The sequence below is a fragment of the Botrytis porri genome, assembly GCF_014898465.1.
Source record: "Botrytis porri strain MUCL 3234 chromosome Unknown BPOR_004, whole genome shotgun sequence".
Taxonomy (NCBI): domain Eukaryota; kingdom Fungi; phylum Ascomycota; class Leotiomycetes; order Helotiales; family Sclerotiniaceae; genus Botrytis; species Botrytis porri.
In genome coordinates this window covers 2,256,715-2,274,993 of record NW_024066078.1, presented here as the reverse complement: position 1 = coordinate 2,274,993, position 18,279 = coordinate 2,256,715, and the positions used below count along the sequence as shown (strand labels likewise).

The 18,279-nt window shown below is 44.0% G+C and overlaps 4 protein-coding genes across 4 annotated transcripts; 1 reads left to right on the top strand and 3 right to left on the bottom strand.

Annotated features, from left to right (window-relative positions):
- Positions 1-71: 71 nt before the first annotated feature.
- EAF01_003598 (uncharacterized protein) lies at positions 72-1,783 on the bottom strand (the record flags this gene model as incomplete). The annotated part of the gene is made up of 3 exons (XM_038911852.1): positions 72-292; positions 386-1,401; positions 1,467-1,783. The coding sequence occupies 3 exons, from the start codon at positions 1,781-1,783 to the stop codon at positions 72-74; spliced, it is 1,554 nt and encodes a 517-aa protein (XP_038773087.1).
- Positions 1,784-3,848: 2,065 nt separating this feature from the next.
- On the bottom strand, positions 3,849-4,043 carry EAF01_003597 (uncharacterized protein; the record flags this gene model as incomplete). Its single annotated transcript, XM_038911851.1, has 1 exon — positions 3,849-4,043. The coding sequence occupies one exon, from the start codon at positions 4,041-4,043 to the stop codon at positions 3,849-3,851; it is 195 nt and encodes a 64-aa protein (XP_038773086.1).
- Positions 4,044-8,132: 4,089 nt separating this feature from the next.
- Positions 8,133-8,601, bottom strand: EAF01_003596 (uncharacterized protein; the record flags this gene model as incomplete). The annotated part of the gene is made up of 3 exons (XM_038911850.1): positions 8,133-8,250; positions 8,273-8,457; positions 8,518-8,601. 3 exons carry the CDS (start codon positions 8,599-8,601, stop codon positions 8,133-8,135), a joined length of 387 nt encoding a protein of 128 aa, XP_038773085.1.
- Positions 8,602-14,250: 5,649 nt separating this feature from the next.
- Positions 14,251-16,905, top strand: EAF01_003595 (uncharacterized protein; the record flags this gene model as incomplete). The annotated part of the gene is made up of 4 exons (XM_038911849.1): positions 14,251-14,536; positions 14,603-15,724; positions 16,015-16,695; positions 16,760-16,905. The coding sequence occupies 4 exons, from the start codon at positions 14,251-14,253 to the stop codon at positions 16,903-16,905; spliced, it is 2,235 nt and encodes a 744-aa protein (XP_038773084.1).
- Between the last annotated feature and the right edge of the window lie 1,374 nt (positions 16,906-18,279).

The window sequence follows — 18,279 nt, the reverse complement described above, 5'->3', positions numbered from 1 at the left end:
AAGGCCACAAACAAATCCAAACAGATGTACGAAGAGATTTCATCTACTTATTTTCCTCAATATACTTAAATCTACAAAATATATCTAAACCCTCTATTATCAATCTCCGTCATATCCATCATACCCTTTTCCACCGCCTCTCTTTCTTCTTCCTCGCTTGCTTCTCCTCTTGCCGCTTGCTCTGCGTCTCTTTGCTTATTGCTTGAATACATGTAAATGTACAAGACAACAACCATTGCTAACTTGACCGAATAACCTACTAACATTGCTATGTACGCTGAGTGATATCCGGCTTTAAACATGTTAGTCCGCCGATTCACCAGACAGAAGCTAAATATGAGAGAGAGAGAGAGAGAGAGACGAAGAAAATAAAAGGCCCACTCACGAGCTTCACTACTGATAAAAGTCTGCGGCCCAACAATATTCCCCACACAATATCCCGTAAAAAGCACCGCGCCCGTCAACTGTTTCTTCGTATACCCTGCAATATTACTACTCACCATCGTGAGACTCATACTAAAGCCCAATCCTTGAAAGTAGCATAGCCAAAGCGCTACTAATCGTCCCCATTTATTACTACTTGGAAGACCAACCAATAATCCCGCACCGAGAATACAAATCGTGTTGGCGACTATCATAGTAATGCATCTTGAATTCCGGGGGAATTTCGTGCATACGTATCCACCCGCCATTAGCGCGAGGAATTGCACTGCTCCGCCAGGAATTTGTAGGTATTGGGTACCGAGGGTATCGAAACCGAAAGTTCCGACAATGATAGATGTGAAAGATGTTAGAGCAGAATTGGGAACTTGTGCGCCGACAGCCATGACGAACAGAATCCATGTTTTTGGATCTCTAACTGTTTGCCATGCTTGATAGGTTTGGAAATGATGATTCTTTACTCCTTGACGATTAGATGCTACGCGGGAAACGGCAATGAGACGTTCGTGGGGCGTGAGAAATTTGGCTGTGGAAGGGAGATCGGGGAGGAATATTAAGGATATTACACCCCAGAAGATGGAGATGGCTCCGAAGATTAGGAAGACGTACATCCATTTTGGGAGACCGGTGGTAATGTGTCCGACAGCGTAGCCGATGAGACCTCCAAACATGGTTGCGATGCCGTTAGTACAGTAGTAGGTCTCAAGCCGGAGAGGTTGCTCGGCGGAGGTGTACCACATGGACATTAGGAGGACGAAACCAGGGTTTATTGTTGCTTCGACGGCGCCGAGAAGGAATCTATTAGTTGCTATGCCGCCAAAGGAGACGCATGCTGGAGTTGTGATGAGGATTACTCCCCATGCGATTGTGGTTAGAGAGAGGAATTTTCCAATAGGAAGGCGTTGGAGAAAGTAGCCTGATGGAAATTGAAAGAATAGGTAGCCGAAGTAGAAGATCGAGCTAGATACATTGTTAGCATGGCTTGGAAAGTATGATGCAGGGACAATGCATATCGATGTTCTCACCTCAGCCAGGAATACTGTTGTCCTTTCAGATGGGTACCCTTTTGCAACCCATACACACTTGAGAAGTTGATAGAGTTCTTGTCTAGATATTGCAGCATATATGTGATAAAAAGGATGGGCATGAGCCGCATGTCAATCTTTCGAAGCACTCTCTTCGCTTCCTTAGGATCGACCTCGATATCTCTAGCATCTTGGAACAAAGCATAGTTATCATCCAGATGAGCTGCAGCAGCTGTCGATGAATTCTTCACGGCTTCACTTTCCGATTGTACAGGAGAAGAAGTCACATGCTTCTTACCATCAATTGAAGTTGTCATTCTGATATTGAGTTATTGCGAACACAAACTCCAGCAAATCATTCTGCTAGATTTCAAGACTTTAAAGAACAACCATTACAGAGACTTCACAGTGGAAGAATTCAACAGAAAACTATTGCTGGGAAGAGCCACCTCCAAGCCCCCAATATTCGCACACCAAATCCACCATATTTCAGAGCCAAATACCTGGTTTCCCCTCACTTGAGATAGGGAGCCAACCACACATCGCCATATTCAGAATTTCATCATTCAAAGTGAAGCAGAAAGACCGAATACCACATCGATTGATGCGTATCAGAGGTCGCTTCACGGTTTATCTTTGGACGCAGAGAACGGTGTGACACGGAAATTTCCTAATCTGGCAGATGTCGTGATAATTAGTTTGTTTGCGCGATTGGGAAAACATCATAGGGACTTGATTGAACCCACGCGTGGGATGGAGATAATGATGTATGGAGTATTTGATATACCTACTGATTCTAGAAATTCTAGATTCACGACAGAACTTGCGATATGAAAATGATTTCACGACTCAATAGCTTCAACCAGACTACGATCTCAAATACTGTACAATGTGAACCACGAATTGGAGATAAATCACGTGTTCACCACGATCCCGACAATTCAGATCAACCATGTCTTCAGGCATAATAACCTTAGATGTAGCACAAATCCAAGTTCTTCAACTCTGGACCCAGAAGAAGGGGCCGCCCATGGAAGAAACGAAGTAGAACAATAATCTTCATCAATGTCACCGTACCCCTAGATAAACACGAAACCCCAGAAACGCTTATTCCATTACCAGATTCCCATGAAAAAATAAGCAAGCAAGCAAGGAAGCAAGGAAGCAAGGAAGCAAGGAAGCAAGGAAGCAAAGTCGGCCCCCCCCCCCCAAAACCCACCCAGCCCAGCAGCCCAGTCGCCGATTCACCCATCCCACCAAACGGCTTCCTGCATCCCGTCTCGATAAATAACATGTGCTGTAACTTCACAGCATCTAGAGTGCGACTGTACCAGAATTCGGGTTACCGATTACATTACTCAACTACGGTATTTCACTACATGTTCACGACATTTCTATTGCATTTTGCCTCGCGAGTGCAGTTTCGTTTCTGGATCTGTGATCCGTGTGCGTAACTGTCTCCATCTGATCTTCTTGGCTTTTCAATATACCTACATATATACATATATACAAACATACATACATACATGCATACACACACACGCATCCCAACTTTCCCAAAGAACGACTGTGCAGTCATGTAACGAGGTTCCAAGAATTGATTTCCAAGGTCTTATTTTTAGAGATTTCCTGATTATATCATGCTTACATTCAATATGCGAAGAGTAGCTCACACAACATTCCTACTGCAGATTTTGTATTCTTCTTTCATTAGTGTGCAGTGTGAATGCATGCTTCACCGATTATTATTTCATTCCATCTACCTGATCCTATATGCGAGTGATTGTGTGATTGATTGATCGATTGATTGATTGATAATTTGTTTGATAAATCGACAGATAACTATTGGCACTGTTTACGAGGAAGATAATCTACAACCTCATACCTAAAGCGGTGAAGGATGCGAAAGGGAAATGCGATACGAATTCGAGATTATGATTTGTAGATGGCTTTTCTCCTCGTTTGATAATGATTACCAACAATTCGGAAGACTTGGGGAGAGATTGGATGCAGGAAGAGGAACACTGCAGTCAAAACTCGCTGCATTAGCAGTTTCCAAACACGGTCAACGGAATGACTATTTGTTGTTTGAGTTGGTTTCTGGTTTGCATTTCTTTTTCTGTCAAACTAGTTTACCGGTATCTTATCCCCAGCCAGTAGTACTTGTGCTACAATACCTACCCTTCGTACTCTCGTAAAGGGATAATATTTCCAATTTTCTGAATGGTTTGATTTCCAGAGTGAGTAATGTTTCTATCAAATTTTATATTGTGGCTTGCTCGGTCCTGCGGGTCACGAATCCTTCCGTGTCAGCACATGCATACTGCAGGAGAAAGGGAAGGCAGAGTAGGATTTCACTACGCTGCGCACCATCCTCACTCTTTACCCAGTTGCTAATCCCAATGTCCGGGGACCGCCAGAGCTGAGAAAGAGAAGGGCAAAATATCTCATGCGGAGGAGAGGCACAGCACGTGGCGTCATCCTTTTAGGCTTGGACGCTGCGAGATTGGGAGTGCGATACGGCAATGAGGGTGTGGCGATTCGGCGATACGTAGTGTGTGGTGTTATGCTATTCATGTCGAGTACCAGTGACTGTACTATTCTGTACTGGACGGTACAAAAACGCGATAAGCTGCAGCCAAGATGGTGTTACCTTTGATCATATTGATATCGTAATACGTGTATATGGGCATCATCTGGTTTTCAGCAGATATGCGACTACAAGATGCTCATTCGTTCAGGTCGTTTCATCGCAGGTGTGCTGAGATCGGGACTTGCTCGTCATGGAGGTTATATCAGGAACGACATATAAGGCTGTACTTGTGTTTCATTGGTGCGCGGAAGTTGGCCGTTGCCGTATTGGAGTGTCAGATCATGTGAGTTTACATTGCTGCTTTTTGAGTTTTCTGTTCAGTCTGAACCAGTAGGATCTATTACCCGGATGTCTCGGAGCAACTCTCGACGTGGCAGTGTTTTTCCTTTTTTCCCTCACTCAGAGGAAATGTACAAAGTATCTTTGAAATGGCCATTAATAACTATCACCAGAATGGTAACAATTCATTTCATCGTTCTAATCGTTTTTTTATTATCATGTCCCGTGTGGACTTTCTCATGCATGAAGCATTGGAATTAGATTAATAAATAATTCGTTTACCGAATCAAGCGTAACTGCCGCCTTGTGACTCCGTAGGGAGCCGTTGTAGACAAAATATATCGTAACAAGATAGGTCTAGAACTATTGTATGTGGGAATGTATGTGTGGGGGTGGAAATTCAGGGAGCACTCAAAATTGAGCCCCGTTTGTTGCTCTGTAAGTAGATTTGATTATCACTGTACTCTGTAGATAGGGAAGTGGTGGAGTCTTAATCCTCAGACCGTGCCAGTTCATTGGAGCATTGATGAGAGGTGAAGATTGATATCTTGATTCAGATGAAGCGGGTAAGATAATAAGGTATGCATCAAGGGCTCTCGTAAGTTCTTCCGTGAAGCCTGAAAGTTACATTCGGACCAGCTTCCCCCTCAAGCGAGTGTCTAGGATTCGGTATCGGAAAAATATCTCGAGTGCCCCCCTAAGTAAAATATGATAAAGCAGGATTGAGAAAAAGCCATTGACGATGTCTTCAATCTTGGATAAGCTACATGTCCGCAAGTGAGGATTCATGTCGCGAATCATGCGGACGTTGAGAGTTAGTTTGGCCGGTCTCGAGGGCGCTTTACTTTAGGCTCTATCAGACGTCGTCAGAGTCTTCTTTTTGGTTTCGCGACATATCCCGATCTGGCGCCGATCACAATCTATTTGCTCTTGTGCTCCTGTGGAGTTTTGGGTCGAAAGACTCGAAACGATTATCCCGCAACTTGGAATGGAGCTGTTTGATCTTCAATCAATCTATTAGCCATTTCCAAAACACCAAAAATAGCTTCGTGTTTAGACGTGTTCCAACTTAATGTTCTACGGCTAAAAGTACTAGTGCAGCATGATACGATGTTTCTCAAATGGCCATACTCTATTGAGGTATATTCCGTTACATTAGTCATCGTGTTGCTCATCTCGGTCTCTCTTTATCAGAGATTGAAGGACTTCGGAAGCACTAAATAAGAGTGTAAGAAAAGAGATATGTTGCAAATAATATGTCGAGTAATGCATCGAGGTGCACAAGAGTCTATTCGCCACGGGACTTGCCATAAATTCATAAATCCTAATTTCTACTTAGTTACTCGGGTCTCGTGGCGACCCGACTTTTCGTTTGAACGGCTAGATACAGAAGGTGTGTGTTTCCCGTGACCCAGGTAGTAGGTTATTCGTACTTGGGGAGAATTCCAATAATCATTACCGTAACTCAAAATATGATGGAAAGTTCACATGATTTCTGTTCGCTGTAAGGTACAAGTGTGTCCCATCATCCCATGCATATTTGCCATGAGGTTGATATTGACATTTTCCCATGTGGGAACTAATCTAAGTGCAAGCAAGCATTAATGTCGACAAGGAGTTACAAGCTGTCAAACAGGGGCTGGTAGGCAGAAAAATGAAAGTGTGCAACGGTTTGTTTTTGGGTGTCTTAAAACGCATAACAGGGGATGGATTCAAGGAAAGTTTTCAGGGTGTTGTGGCGTCTTCCACCAACAAGCCCAGCAGCTTCCTCAATCCTTGTGATAAATTTCCCATGCAAGCGCACAAACCAAATCGTCGTTTAATCGTACAATGGAGTAGGGATATGCAATCAGAATAGGCGTTGAAGAAATGACGGGATGGTTTCCTTCTTAGCAGGAACTTTTGCCGTTGAGTTTCGGGGAATGCGCGACTTCTTTGCCTGATTTCTTTATTGCTATTGGTCCTATTGTTGTTTGAGTCAAAACGTTACTTCGTGTGATTACGTGCCACAAGGGCGCATACGGAATTTACCTCGGTGGCATGATGGCATCGGACCTGAGTCCCAAAAGTTCATTATGAATGGCTGATCATGAAGAGACTATCAGCGTAGTTGCGGCGTTAATGTTTAGTCTATATCCGACAGAAAAAATGTAAGCTTTAATAGTGAGTGTGTAGAGGATAGAGGATGCTTGAAAATCAAGATCCACGATCGCCATTCCCCAAAGAAGTGTACCGTGGCCCCCCTTCCCTCCCGCTCTGACATGTCATGTTGGTGTGAGATGACAATCCTCGAGGGGAGCTCATTTTTACCGCGGTGTAATTCTCCGAGGCAGCAGGGCAAAAGGACAACGGGCAAGGCTTTTGAAGGACCTTGAGGGTCTACAACCCCAACGCAAGCACCCCACGAATGGTTCACGATGCCGGTACTGGGCTCTTCAGCCTGGGAATCTACCATGGATTAGAATAAACTTAATGGCTATCAAGATCCATCTTTCCAACGTCACTTGGTGTGAGCCTCAACATCTATCACTTATGTCGCGAACTCGGATTCTATCATGACATTGCATTCATACTTTCAGAATCAAGTGAAGGCGGTAGAAGATATTGTTTTGCGCTGCTCCGGGTAAAACGGTCATGACTAGGATATTGATTGGTCATGAAGGTGGTCCGGAAGCTGGAAGGCATCTCCACACGAACTTGAAAGAGAGCTTCCAAGAAGGAAAGAAAAGGAGATATTGGAGTGGGTGCAAATGCAAGAAGGTAGCAAGCGAATTGAATAGCCAGTCTCATTGGTAGACGGCGAGACCGAATTTTGTGATAAAATTACACTCCCCCTTCATCATATCTGAACATTCGGCATTTCAATGAGCGGGTGAGAATTAGACGTTGCATGATTACTGCACCAGCTCACCGTCATTTTGAATTGTACATGCGGAATTTTCCCTCTGCTCGTTTCTTTTCTATTTGCACAATGACGGAATTTTGACAATGAATTGAAGACAGATATCGGTCTCCGGACTTTCTAGGTACTAGAAATCAACGGTCGAAACTAACTTCCTCGGCTAGCATTAGATTAAACCCTTTCTAGTCTACGTGATGTTTTGGTAGATTCTTAATCAGAGCTAAGGCTTTAGTGCAGAGTAGAGTAGCCTAGATGGAAATTTATGAAAGAATAGAAATTGAAATTTTCTCTCTGCTCGAGCCTTTTCCTTTTCATTGCGATTTTATACACTCGCACCCGAGAATAGCAAACCATCGGCACATCGAATCATCACTTGCTCTGAAGCGATTATACGTGATTCAAACATACGAATAATATCATGAAACTTATTCCAAAGGCTCCTCACGAACCGAAACAGATCAAATGTCACCACGGTCTGCCAAGGAAGCAATTCCAACATTTTTCATGCCATCTCGTACGACTCTATCCACAACGATTAGCCTTTCAAATCCTACCGGTGTTGATCACGTCTCTCGATTGACCGAATAGGGAATATCTCCGATGCAAAGTTGCGCGGCCTTTTGATGGAAGAATCGAGCCGCTGGACAATCAACAGAGTTGTTTCGGATAGTGATAATGTGGCTTTTTTGTAATTGGAGTCTGCAGTTCGTACTGGAATCGTTCATGCTTATTACCGGTTTTATTTCGAGGAGATTTGCACCTCTGATGGTCGAGTGATCGAAATGTTTGGTTTGATACTAGAAGAGGTTTAAATTTGGATGTTGGTGTCATGCATTCATGCTAATATGTACTCGGCAGAAACTTTATCGAAAAGCCTTTCCTTTCTCACGAGTTAAATAGATTGCGATAGTAATAGATTGTCATCAATGTCAACCATTGATTGGATGACGGCTCTCAACTTTTCAAGAGTAACAGGACTCGATTTCAGATTGATCGATTGTGTCGGCATACTGTGATTCCAAAGATTCTTACCGTCTTTTGTCTCTTGTCTCTTGTCTCTTGTCTCTTGAGTCTCGCTCGACAGGACAGGACAGGACAGGTTCATTTGATACGCAGTAGATGGGAGTAGTTTGTTGTAACGCAAATTGGAAAGAGTAAGAGCATTCGTGAAAGTTTATATTGTAGTAGTTGATGAGCGTGTTGATAACGGATTGCCCCTAATGCTATTTCTCTGCCGTATGCTGGATATGACTCTTCGTCCTTTCGCACTCACTCACTTCCTTCTTGATTCCACTCCCCTTGTCAACCAATTTCCTCCAAAGTCTATCACAACCCATGATCCTGACACCGTTCATCTCCATTTTCTTTCAAGGTTGAAGCTGCAAACACTCCACAGTTTACACTACGATTACCTCTAGTGAAGCGAGCACACCTTCATCGTCTCTATTCATCCCTACGTTTTCCCCTCAGATCTCAGCCCTCTTTGCTTTGAGCCCTTGACCTTGCTGGCCTTATAAGTTTGAACCCAAATATCTGGACAACAATCGATCATCCCAGTTTCCAAGCAAAAGCCCGGCACTGCACTTGTCATTTGTTGACAGCTACAACAACCCAGCCGTGTAAGTCAAGCTTTTTCTGCAATCGACGACAAGGATCTCCATCACAAACGGGTGTAATTGCAATCCATGCTTCCGCAGAGAACCATTTGGCAGAAAAATAAATTATTGATCACCGCCTTTTTGGAATAGCAAAATTGAAGCTATTCGGAACAACTTGATATTGCGAATTGGCTTCCTTGCGATTGTTACAAGTTGTGGAATTTGATTGGTGGTATTCAAGAGGAGTTTGAATTGTGAGTAACTTCAATCTATCACTTTTGAATACGAACATGTTAGCGTTATAGTTTTGACTGATAGTACTTCAGTACTTTGAGAAATAACACCATAAGAAATAAATCATAAGGGCATTGAGCACCTATCTAACCAGTCGAATTCGTACCTTCTGGATTCTTGATGTAAGTTCTCCAATCTGATCCAAGGCTACAAAACTTTTGAAATAAGATTTTCTCATACAATGACAATAGCTTCAACAATCAATCATATTCTAACTTACTATCGGGTCAAAAAGAGTGAGGTCATTGCACTCTGTACTTTGACACCGATATCAATAGTTTTATTCACACACGGTCTCGTCCTCGAACTTCGCCGTACCACCGTTGTATTAATTATAGGTATCGAAAGGTGAGATGCAATGAATTTTTTCCTCTTTCCCTACCAAATCTCTGCAATTCTTCAAGTGGAGTGAATTTGTCGAACGCCTCCTCCACATTTGATAAGAAGCGCGTCGCAGGCACACACACACAGCTTTATTTGATTTTAGCGATTCTTACCGGTAAACCACTTGTATACCATCACCTCGACCTCGCGATATTTTCATCCTTGTGCAATGTGCTCGGGTTACAAAAGAGTCACCAACTGTACAACTTATCAACGTGGTATCTCGTACAAAAGAGAAGACGCGCCGTTTCGAACCATAGCGCAGAGGTGACTTTTCTTGACCGCAATTTATCAAGCAAGATTTCACTCCAACAAGAACAAACTCTTCAACAAAACACCTTTCCAGATTGACTTTTGCGATCGTTGGTACCAATTCTTTCCGCTGGCTAGCTGTATGCGCACTTCACACAGATGCTAACCTTTCGTGTTACCCAGACTCGATCTACCAAATATTCCCAAAGATTAAGATACCCCAGTCGACTACTACATACCCGCCCACGATCTTCAGCGGCAGCCATCCACCCCCGAGATACTCGACGAGCATAAACTGTAACCATTCACCTGGAACTTCGGTCTGCGTCTGCAAGCTCGGTTAGACCTTTGATTTCATTGGGAATTTTTCCAACATCGATCGAAAATATCGAGAGCAGGAAATCGGAAATCGGAAGATCGAAAATATAAAAATAATCATTGGGAAGAGCTAAACGTGGGAATCATTGCACGGCGCATTGCACACACACATCTACCTACATCTGCAATCAATCCCGTAAGTCGATTTCTGTTCATCTTCCATCAAGGCATCCATTCCAAGTATAAGCCATTTTTGAATTGCTTTCGGGACTCCCTCAATTAATTCGAAGATCCTCTTACCGCCACAGATCAATATTCAATATTTCGTAGCTATTTCGAGGACCAGTTTGCGATAAGAAAATCCATCGAATTCTTATCGGTGAATGAGCAGGGCTGCCGTCCTTCAAGGGCATCATTTTACATGGGATAGCTTTCTAACTAAAATCCTAAAGGCAACCAACCATCCACCATTTAAAACTTTACACCCCAGCGGTACACCTTGGCCGCACCTTCACAGTCACCAGAATTCTTTCGATAGAAAATCCTACGAGTAAGTGTTCTAGATTGAACTCTTTTCATTCTCTCCACCCCCCAAATGTACTGTTATTGAACCATTACTGCGAGGTGCTTCTCATCCTTGCCTCTCTCTCCACCACCACCACATATTTAGGCGAAGTGTCATCCGCTTGCAAGGCCTGTTGCAGATGACCAGCTTTATGTCCCTTGTATGGGTTGCAACCTTTTCCACATTTCTAATCACGATGTTGAATCTGGCCGTCTTTTGTTTACCAATCGATCGACCCATGTTTCTATAATATATCTCTGTCCATCCGCTCGCTCTTAGAAGACCTAGTGTTTTACTACGGTCATCGCTGTGCCTTGTTCTTCCACTATCAGCCTCACTCAAATTGTTGCGTCATTATCGGATTTCTAGTTCATCCATACTTTGTATTGTGTTGTACGCATGCAATTCATTTGTTCGCAGGCTCTCTACTGTCAATATTCCTTGGAATATAACTAACATGAGAATCAGGCCTTTAAATTCATCATAGACTTTCACTATCCTACCTTCGTCCTTCATTGACAGTGTAAGTTCCAATATTCTTAATGTTCTCAGCGTCAAACTATCTCTCCTGTGGTCCAGTGACTACTAGATGGACAAGGCCCCTCGCGTACCCCAGGAAGCGTACCCTGCCAGGAGCATGTCTAAGTTGCGCCACCAAACCCTGCCCCGTCTGAATCCTCTATCCACATCAGCGATCTTGGGACGGACATCGTCGTACCGGCCCATATCATTTTACAGAACAGGCGCATCAGCTGCTCTGATGTATTTCGGGCTCCCATTGAATTGCCTAGTATTCGCCAGCCTCGCCAGCTCCAAAGACTCGACAGGAACAGAAAATCAATTGATTCCAGTCAATCCCCGGTTTGAAGGTCAATTGAATCAATTATTGATACCCACTTGCACCGATCGTATCATCCTTCTCCGCGTCTGTAACCTATTAGGTTCATCGCAACTGGATCTACGTACTCGGGGAATTCACAATGGGGCAACTTGACGTTTCTCTTCCTTGCATAGCCTCGCACTATGGATACAATCTATTTTGACGATCGCATTGAAGTGGCATGAGACAATTTGAAATGGGGATAAAAGCTAATATAGAAACTTGCAGAAATAGCGATCTACACCATACACGGAACTCGTTTCATATCCCACCCGTCGAACGCGTCAACAAACCTTCGAAACTTCACACCGAATCGTCCGTTACCCGTTAAATGTAAGTTGGACCCTTTTTCGCTATGTTGCAATCTTGCACCTAAAACGGATGGTGCATGGCATCGCATGATATGAATACACTGTTATTCATTGCTTTACATGAACAACCATTTCCTAGTATTATTTTTCAACGGTTATCTTTAGGTGGCTAACGATCGAGTGCTAACTGAAATAGACGTCACCCGCCAAAATGTCCCATCGTCAATACAAGGAAGAACCTGGAAATTCAGTGAACAATGAACACGTAAGTACACAATCTACTGTGATTTTGACTTCGTATTGCATATCCGATGATCGATCATATTGAAGTTAAGATTTATGCGCTGCCTCGTTTTTCCCTCTTGATATCTTTCTAGAATTCGCAAGTTGCACTTCTTTAGATAAGATTACAGGGATAAGCCTCCTCGTTCATAAAAGCAAGCAAGGAAGTATGGCTTCCATAATTTTCCAGAACATAAATTTAGCAGGATTCGAGTAAATTGTGGATTCGTAGGCTCGTTTCACAATGAACAAGGGATCTCGTTTTCAGCTACCCAATCCCACGCGAAGAAGGTGCAAAAAGTTTAGTTGGTGGTCGAGTCTGTGTACATTTTCTGCACGGCCTTTCAGCCATTCGCTTGACGGTTAAGATCAACAAAAGACAAGGTGCTTTTAATCTCTGACTGACCATGTTGGGTTGGTGGGTGGAACCAATCAAGCCTTCATTTTTGATTGGTCGACTGACTTTGAATGGAGATTGTAATGTTGCGCACGTATGCAGCTAAAAGTTTATGTAGATCAAAAGATTGGTGTGTACAAGCGGCACCTGATGGTTTCTGAATTCCTCTAGTGTGTTCTTTCATCAGCCTCTGAAGTCAATTCTCAAGATGGTTGTGTGGTTGATTGGATCCAAGGATTCGTCCTTTTCGTCTCTCATATTGTATTGGTTCAAGTTGGCCGACGCAAAAACAATTATTAGGAGGAGGATTATGAAAGCATAAGCAGGATATTCATACTAGGCTGCAGGAAGTCTCAAGGAGACTTTGGTATAGTGGCTTGCCAAGGTTACAGCCCGGCATCAACAACGGATGGTCTCTTTTTATGCTTCCCTCTTCCATTCCACCTTAAACCTTCTAGTAATATTCTGACACACGAACTAAGAAAGGAAAGTGCCTTTTAGCTTTTTAGCTTCTTAGTCGTGAGTCGTAATCTTTATATTATTATTCGGTAGTAAGATTTTATTCTTTCATTTTCTCCATGCAGTTTGCACATACTATACGTAACAATTTTCCCTGCACCACTCGCCTCATTCTCCCAAATGAGTCAAGTAAGTTGGTTCTAGAAAATTATTATTATTTATTCATGTATGGTACTGCGCAAGTTCATGTGGCTGGCCCCACTTTCAATTCTCAAGCCCAACATCCTTTGAAAACAGACTAGTTGCCTCCACCCATACACACCGCTGTCTTTTCAGGGCCAAACGAACCGAACCTGGCCCGGACCATTTTTATTTCATTTTTTCTTTCCTTGTGCACTTAAAAAAAGATGTTATAAACTGTAAACATCAACCCCCCACCTCCTTGCCCCTGGCTACTTTCTCTTCCCTAAATTCTATACCCCATCTGGTCTCAATACCTTGCAACGTCCGCGCACCTTTTTACATTTTCATGCGATATTACCCTTGTCACGTTTATACCATGCGTTGTCCTTGGTTCCACTGAATAACTTACATTTCCGTTCCCCTTGCCCTCTTCCACATTTCTTTTGATCATTATCAAATCCATCTCATCCATCCATTCGAAGCCCTTGTTCTTCAAGCTTAATCCTCCCCATTTCAGACCACTCAAATTACCCTGCCTATCTCCGGTCCTGCTTTTTACAATCATCTATCTCATCAAAAGCTACTCACCCTCGTACGTTATCCTCGCTCAGATCAGTCTTCTACCTACCCCATTCTGTTATTATTCTCCGGCTCCTTCGAGTCTTTATTCTTGCTCATCTCATAAGCTTTTCACCCTCGTCAGATCCACTACTTGAAAACTGGATCTTCGGACATTGCCTTCATCGCTTGTGGTCCTTGTCCACTCATCTGAAAAATTTCGTAATAGAAGCAAGGCATCTGTTATACTGAGGTACACCCTCGTTCTATTCCCTTGTCCCAGTCCCGCATCTAAAGATTTCTTGCTGTTTTATTTTACCACTATTACTCTGCGCCGCCTGTCCTGTCAGAAGATCTTATTCCAGGCACCGCGCTGCTGCACTTGACCCTCGTCATCAAGGATCGACCACCACTTTTCATACATCTAAAGTCTCAGAAAATACATCGCGACGCGACTGGTTTTCCCCAATGGTCTCTACATTTTTGACGTTACATATATCATAAAAGTTGAAGAAATCATAACTAACAAATGGCATCAATGCAGCATCATCCCCACCACGCGCCGCAAGGTCAAGGTCCTCCACCTTCGCACCATCTTCAACAACAACCGCGACCTTCGAGTATTGTGCATCAGCACCATCAACAAGCTCCTCCACCACCACAACATCCTAACGCGTATCCTTCTGGACACGCTTTACCTCAATATCCACAAACTGCGACAGGGCCCGGTGGTCAACATCAAGAACTTCCATATTACCCAACTCACGCAAGTCCTTACAGTACTTCAAGCGCATCGGGTACATATTCATCCGCAGGTGTGTAGACGCGATTTTCTGACGCGTTATACCTCAATTGTAGACAGAATACTAATTTGCACATAGGTCCAGAAACTCCAGACATCATGGCGGCCACTCAACATATGACTCGTGCTCCATATCCACCAATTTACCAAACCCCTCAATCCAACTCCCCAGCCTCTGTTGCATCGCCTGCACATGAGAACAGGATGTATGCGTCATCTTCACAATTGCAGCAAAGTCAGCAGATGTATTATCCAGGGCCACCTCAGCAGCAATACCCCCCCCCTATGGCTCCTGGGGGACCCTCTCCGTATGCGCAACCACCACCACCCCCGCAGCAGCAACAGCATCATCATCAGCAATCCATGACTTCACAACCAACACTGCTCATGTCACACCAGACAAATCAGCACCAGATGCAACCACATCCTAATCAACATCAACAACCTGGTATGACTGGAAGTCCGCGAACAAAGATGGAGCCACACGTTCCACAGATTGCTAGACCAAATCCACCTTTAGGGGCTCAGCACTCTGCGAACGGTACACCTCAAATGCAGCCCAACAATCCGCCTGGAAGCGGTGGCAGCGGTGTCAATCCCAATGCCGCACCGGGCCCTATTCCAGCCACTACCCCGCTCGTTGTGCGACAGGATAATAATGGAGTTCAATGGATTGCATTTGAATATTCGCGCGATCGTGTTAAGATGGAATATACAATCAGATGTGATGTCGAGTCTATAAACGTTGAAAACCTTGGCCCGGAATTTAAAACGGAGAATTGTGTTTACCCGAGGGCGTGCTGCAGCAAGGATCAATACAGGGGAAATCGATTGGTATACGAAACGGAGTGCAACACTGTCGGGTGGGCCTTGGCAGAATTGAATCCTTGCCTACGTGGCAAACGTGGATTAATACAAAGGGCGGTCGATAGTTGGAGAAACAGTAACCAAGATCCAAGATTGAGAAGTCGTCGAGTTCGAAGAATGGCCAAAATCAACAACCGTAAAGCGGTTCAAGCGGCTACAAGTCATAATCCTCACATGACTGGTCCAAGTCCTACAGGGATGCCACCTTCTGCGAACATGGGCCCTGGTGGTGCGGGAAGCATGGGCAAACCTAACCTTAGCGGTATGGGTGGTCCCCAGCTTCATCACCACCACGCCCATCCTGATGGAAGTAACCAAGGAGGAGAAGAAGTCGGTATGTTTCACCAGATGTGATGTGCGATTATTATTATTTTGTTATGATACCATTCTTGCGAATATACCTATTGATTGGGGGAAATTTGGGACCTTAAAGTGACTAGTCACAAAAGCACTTTCATGTATAATACAACATTGCACTTTGCTTTCTGCCTTCTGCGATACCTACCCATTACCCCGCGTTATGTCTTTGTATATTATTGTATTGCTCCACATTGCTTGCTTTGTATTGTTATTGCCTTGCTTCCCGGATAAACCTGAGAGGCTAATCAATAAACCCATGTGTAGGTGACGACGAATATATGGATGAGAACACTCACCACCACCATCAAGCTCCAGTTGGGCAATCTGCTAATTCGGGAGACGATGTCCGACAAAACCAAGCCTTCCCTGGTTTCAACAATAACTACCCTTCGAGTTCAGTAGGCGGAGCTTCCATGGTTCCTGGTGCTCACGATGCACGTCCTTTACCCCGCGGGTCCCACCCCATTGCCGCACAATCAAAAGATGATGAAGATGGCGTCGATGTTTTCGGTAATGTTCCAGAAGCAAAGAAGCGCAAGTTCATCTTGGTTGAGGATCCCGTTAAGCAAAGTCGTGTTCGTGTCCGCGTTACTTTGGATACGGTCGATATCAATGAAATTCCAGATTCATACCGAAAGATTAACTCCGTCTATTCACGATCTTGGTTCCCTCTACAAATGCAATCACCTCCTCCATTGGCCAACGGCAGCGACTTCTTTCAAGATGATGATAGCGATGATGAAGTTGATGGTCGAGGTCGTTCTCGACGTGGCAGAAAAATGTTTCCTGTTCATTTGCCCAATGGTGAAGAGGCCGAAATTCCTATTCCAAGAATGCGCAAGTCTCAGAGAGCATTGGAGGTCAAGCTTAATGATTTAGGTTACAGAATGACTTGGCATCAAAGCAGAACCTTCGCGAACAGGTCGGTTTTCTTACAAAAAGCTCGTGAGTCATATACTTGTCCTTTACATATGTCTGTGGAGGAATCGATACTAATTAATTATAATAGTTGATGCATGGCGCAACAAAGTCAAGGAAAACATTGGTAATGCAGGAAGGGATGTCACTGCCATTCCCCATTTCGATACTCGTTCCGGCAAGCGACGCTGGTTAGAGAGCACCAAAAAGCGCGAGCAACAAGATACCGAGCCTTAGACGAGTAGTTACAGGGTTCTAAATCCTCAGCGGTACATTGTACAACCTCAACCCATGACACCTCTCCTCTCGATGAAAATTTTGGGTGAGGAGGGAGCGATCTTTCAAAAAATCAAGGTCCCTTCTCAACGTAATCAGCAACCACCCGTTTGTGGTGGGGTGGGTGCTTTGATACACGCATTGCTTCTGGATGTGAATTTATTGCGTTGCTTCTAGTTATTTGTTAATTGATCTTTGCTTTTTCGTATCATCAATGAGTCAGTGGATGACTGGCTGGATGGGTGGGTGGTTGGTTGTTTGGTTCTTGTTTCGCAATTCGGCAAATCAGTAGTAAAATGAATATATTGGTTTGATTGCCGCTGGATCGAATGAATGATCTGGGGAAGGAAGGAAACGTTTGGTGCACGCATTACTTTTATGACATTGGTATTTGGTTTGGGGAACGTGGGTACATGGATAGGATGGAACGGATTGTTTGGGGAGATGCGAGACTGATTGCGAAAATGAGGGACGGGAAAAGGGTGGAGGCGGGCCTTGTAATTACGCATACTGAGTATACACATAGATTAGGAATGGGCACTCTCGTTATATCGGGGCAGCTCGGTGAGAGTGTTGGTTTGTTTGTAGATTTCATGAAAAACGAAAGGCAAAATTGAGAAAAACACATTAAAATATGGTAAACCCTGCGGTTTTCTTGAGATTTGTGTGTGAAGTCTTTGTGTGTGGGATGTTGGTGTGAGGGCTAGGTTGTGTTTGAAGAGTGCGCATGGGTGTATAGGACTTTAGTTTGAAAGCCAAAGCTAATGGGCGCAGACAAATATTATGGCGGTGATGAGGAAGTGGGTATGCAATTTGCTATGTAAAGATGTTTTCCTGGTGTGGTTCTTGGTTGTGGATGGAAGGATAGTGTTTCGTGCTGTTGGTTTTGAGGGTTTGAGAGTTTGAGGGGATGAGGGGGTGGGGCACTGAGTAAATGAGGTAAGGTGAACTGTAGTGCAGTTGATAGTCTGGAGCTTGAGATTGAGATTGTAGGAAGAAGGGAAGAACGAAAGAGGAAAACAGGGGGTGGGATGAAGGTGAAAAGTTGAAAATGGTGGTGAAAGAGTGGTTATGGAGAAGCGAGGGGAGAGGGGAGAGGGGGAGGGATGGGTGATGATGTGGTGAGTATGGAGTTGAGATTTGAAGTGGTGGATAGATTGTGGGTTGTTCGTTTGTTTGTTCGGGTATGTACACGCAGAGCAGGGCTTAGTTTGGAGATGTTGGGGAATGGCATGTAGGATGGGATATTGTGTTGTGTTGTGTTTTGTTGTAGTATAGAGAGCATAAAAGGTTGTTTGTTGATGGAATGGAGTGGGAAGGGGGATTGAGCTGGGG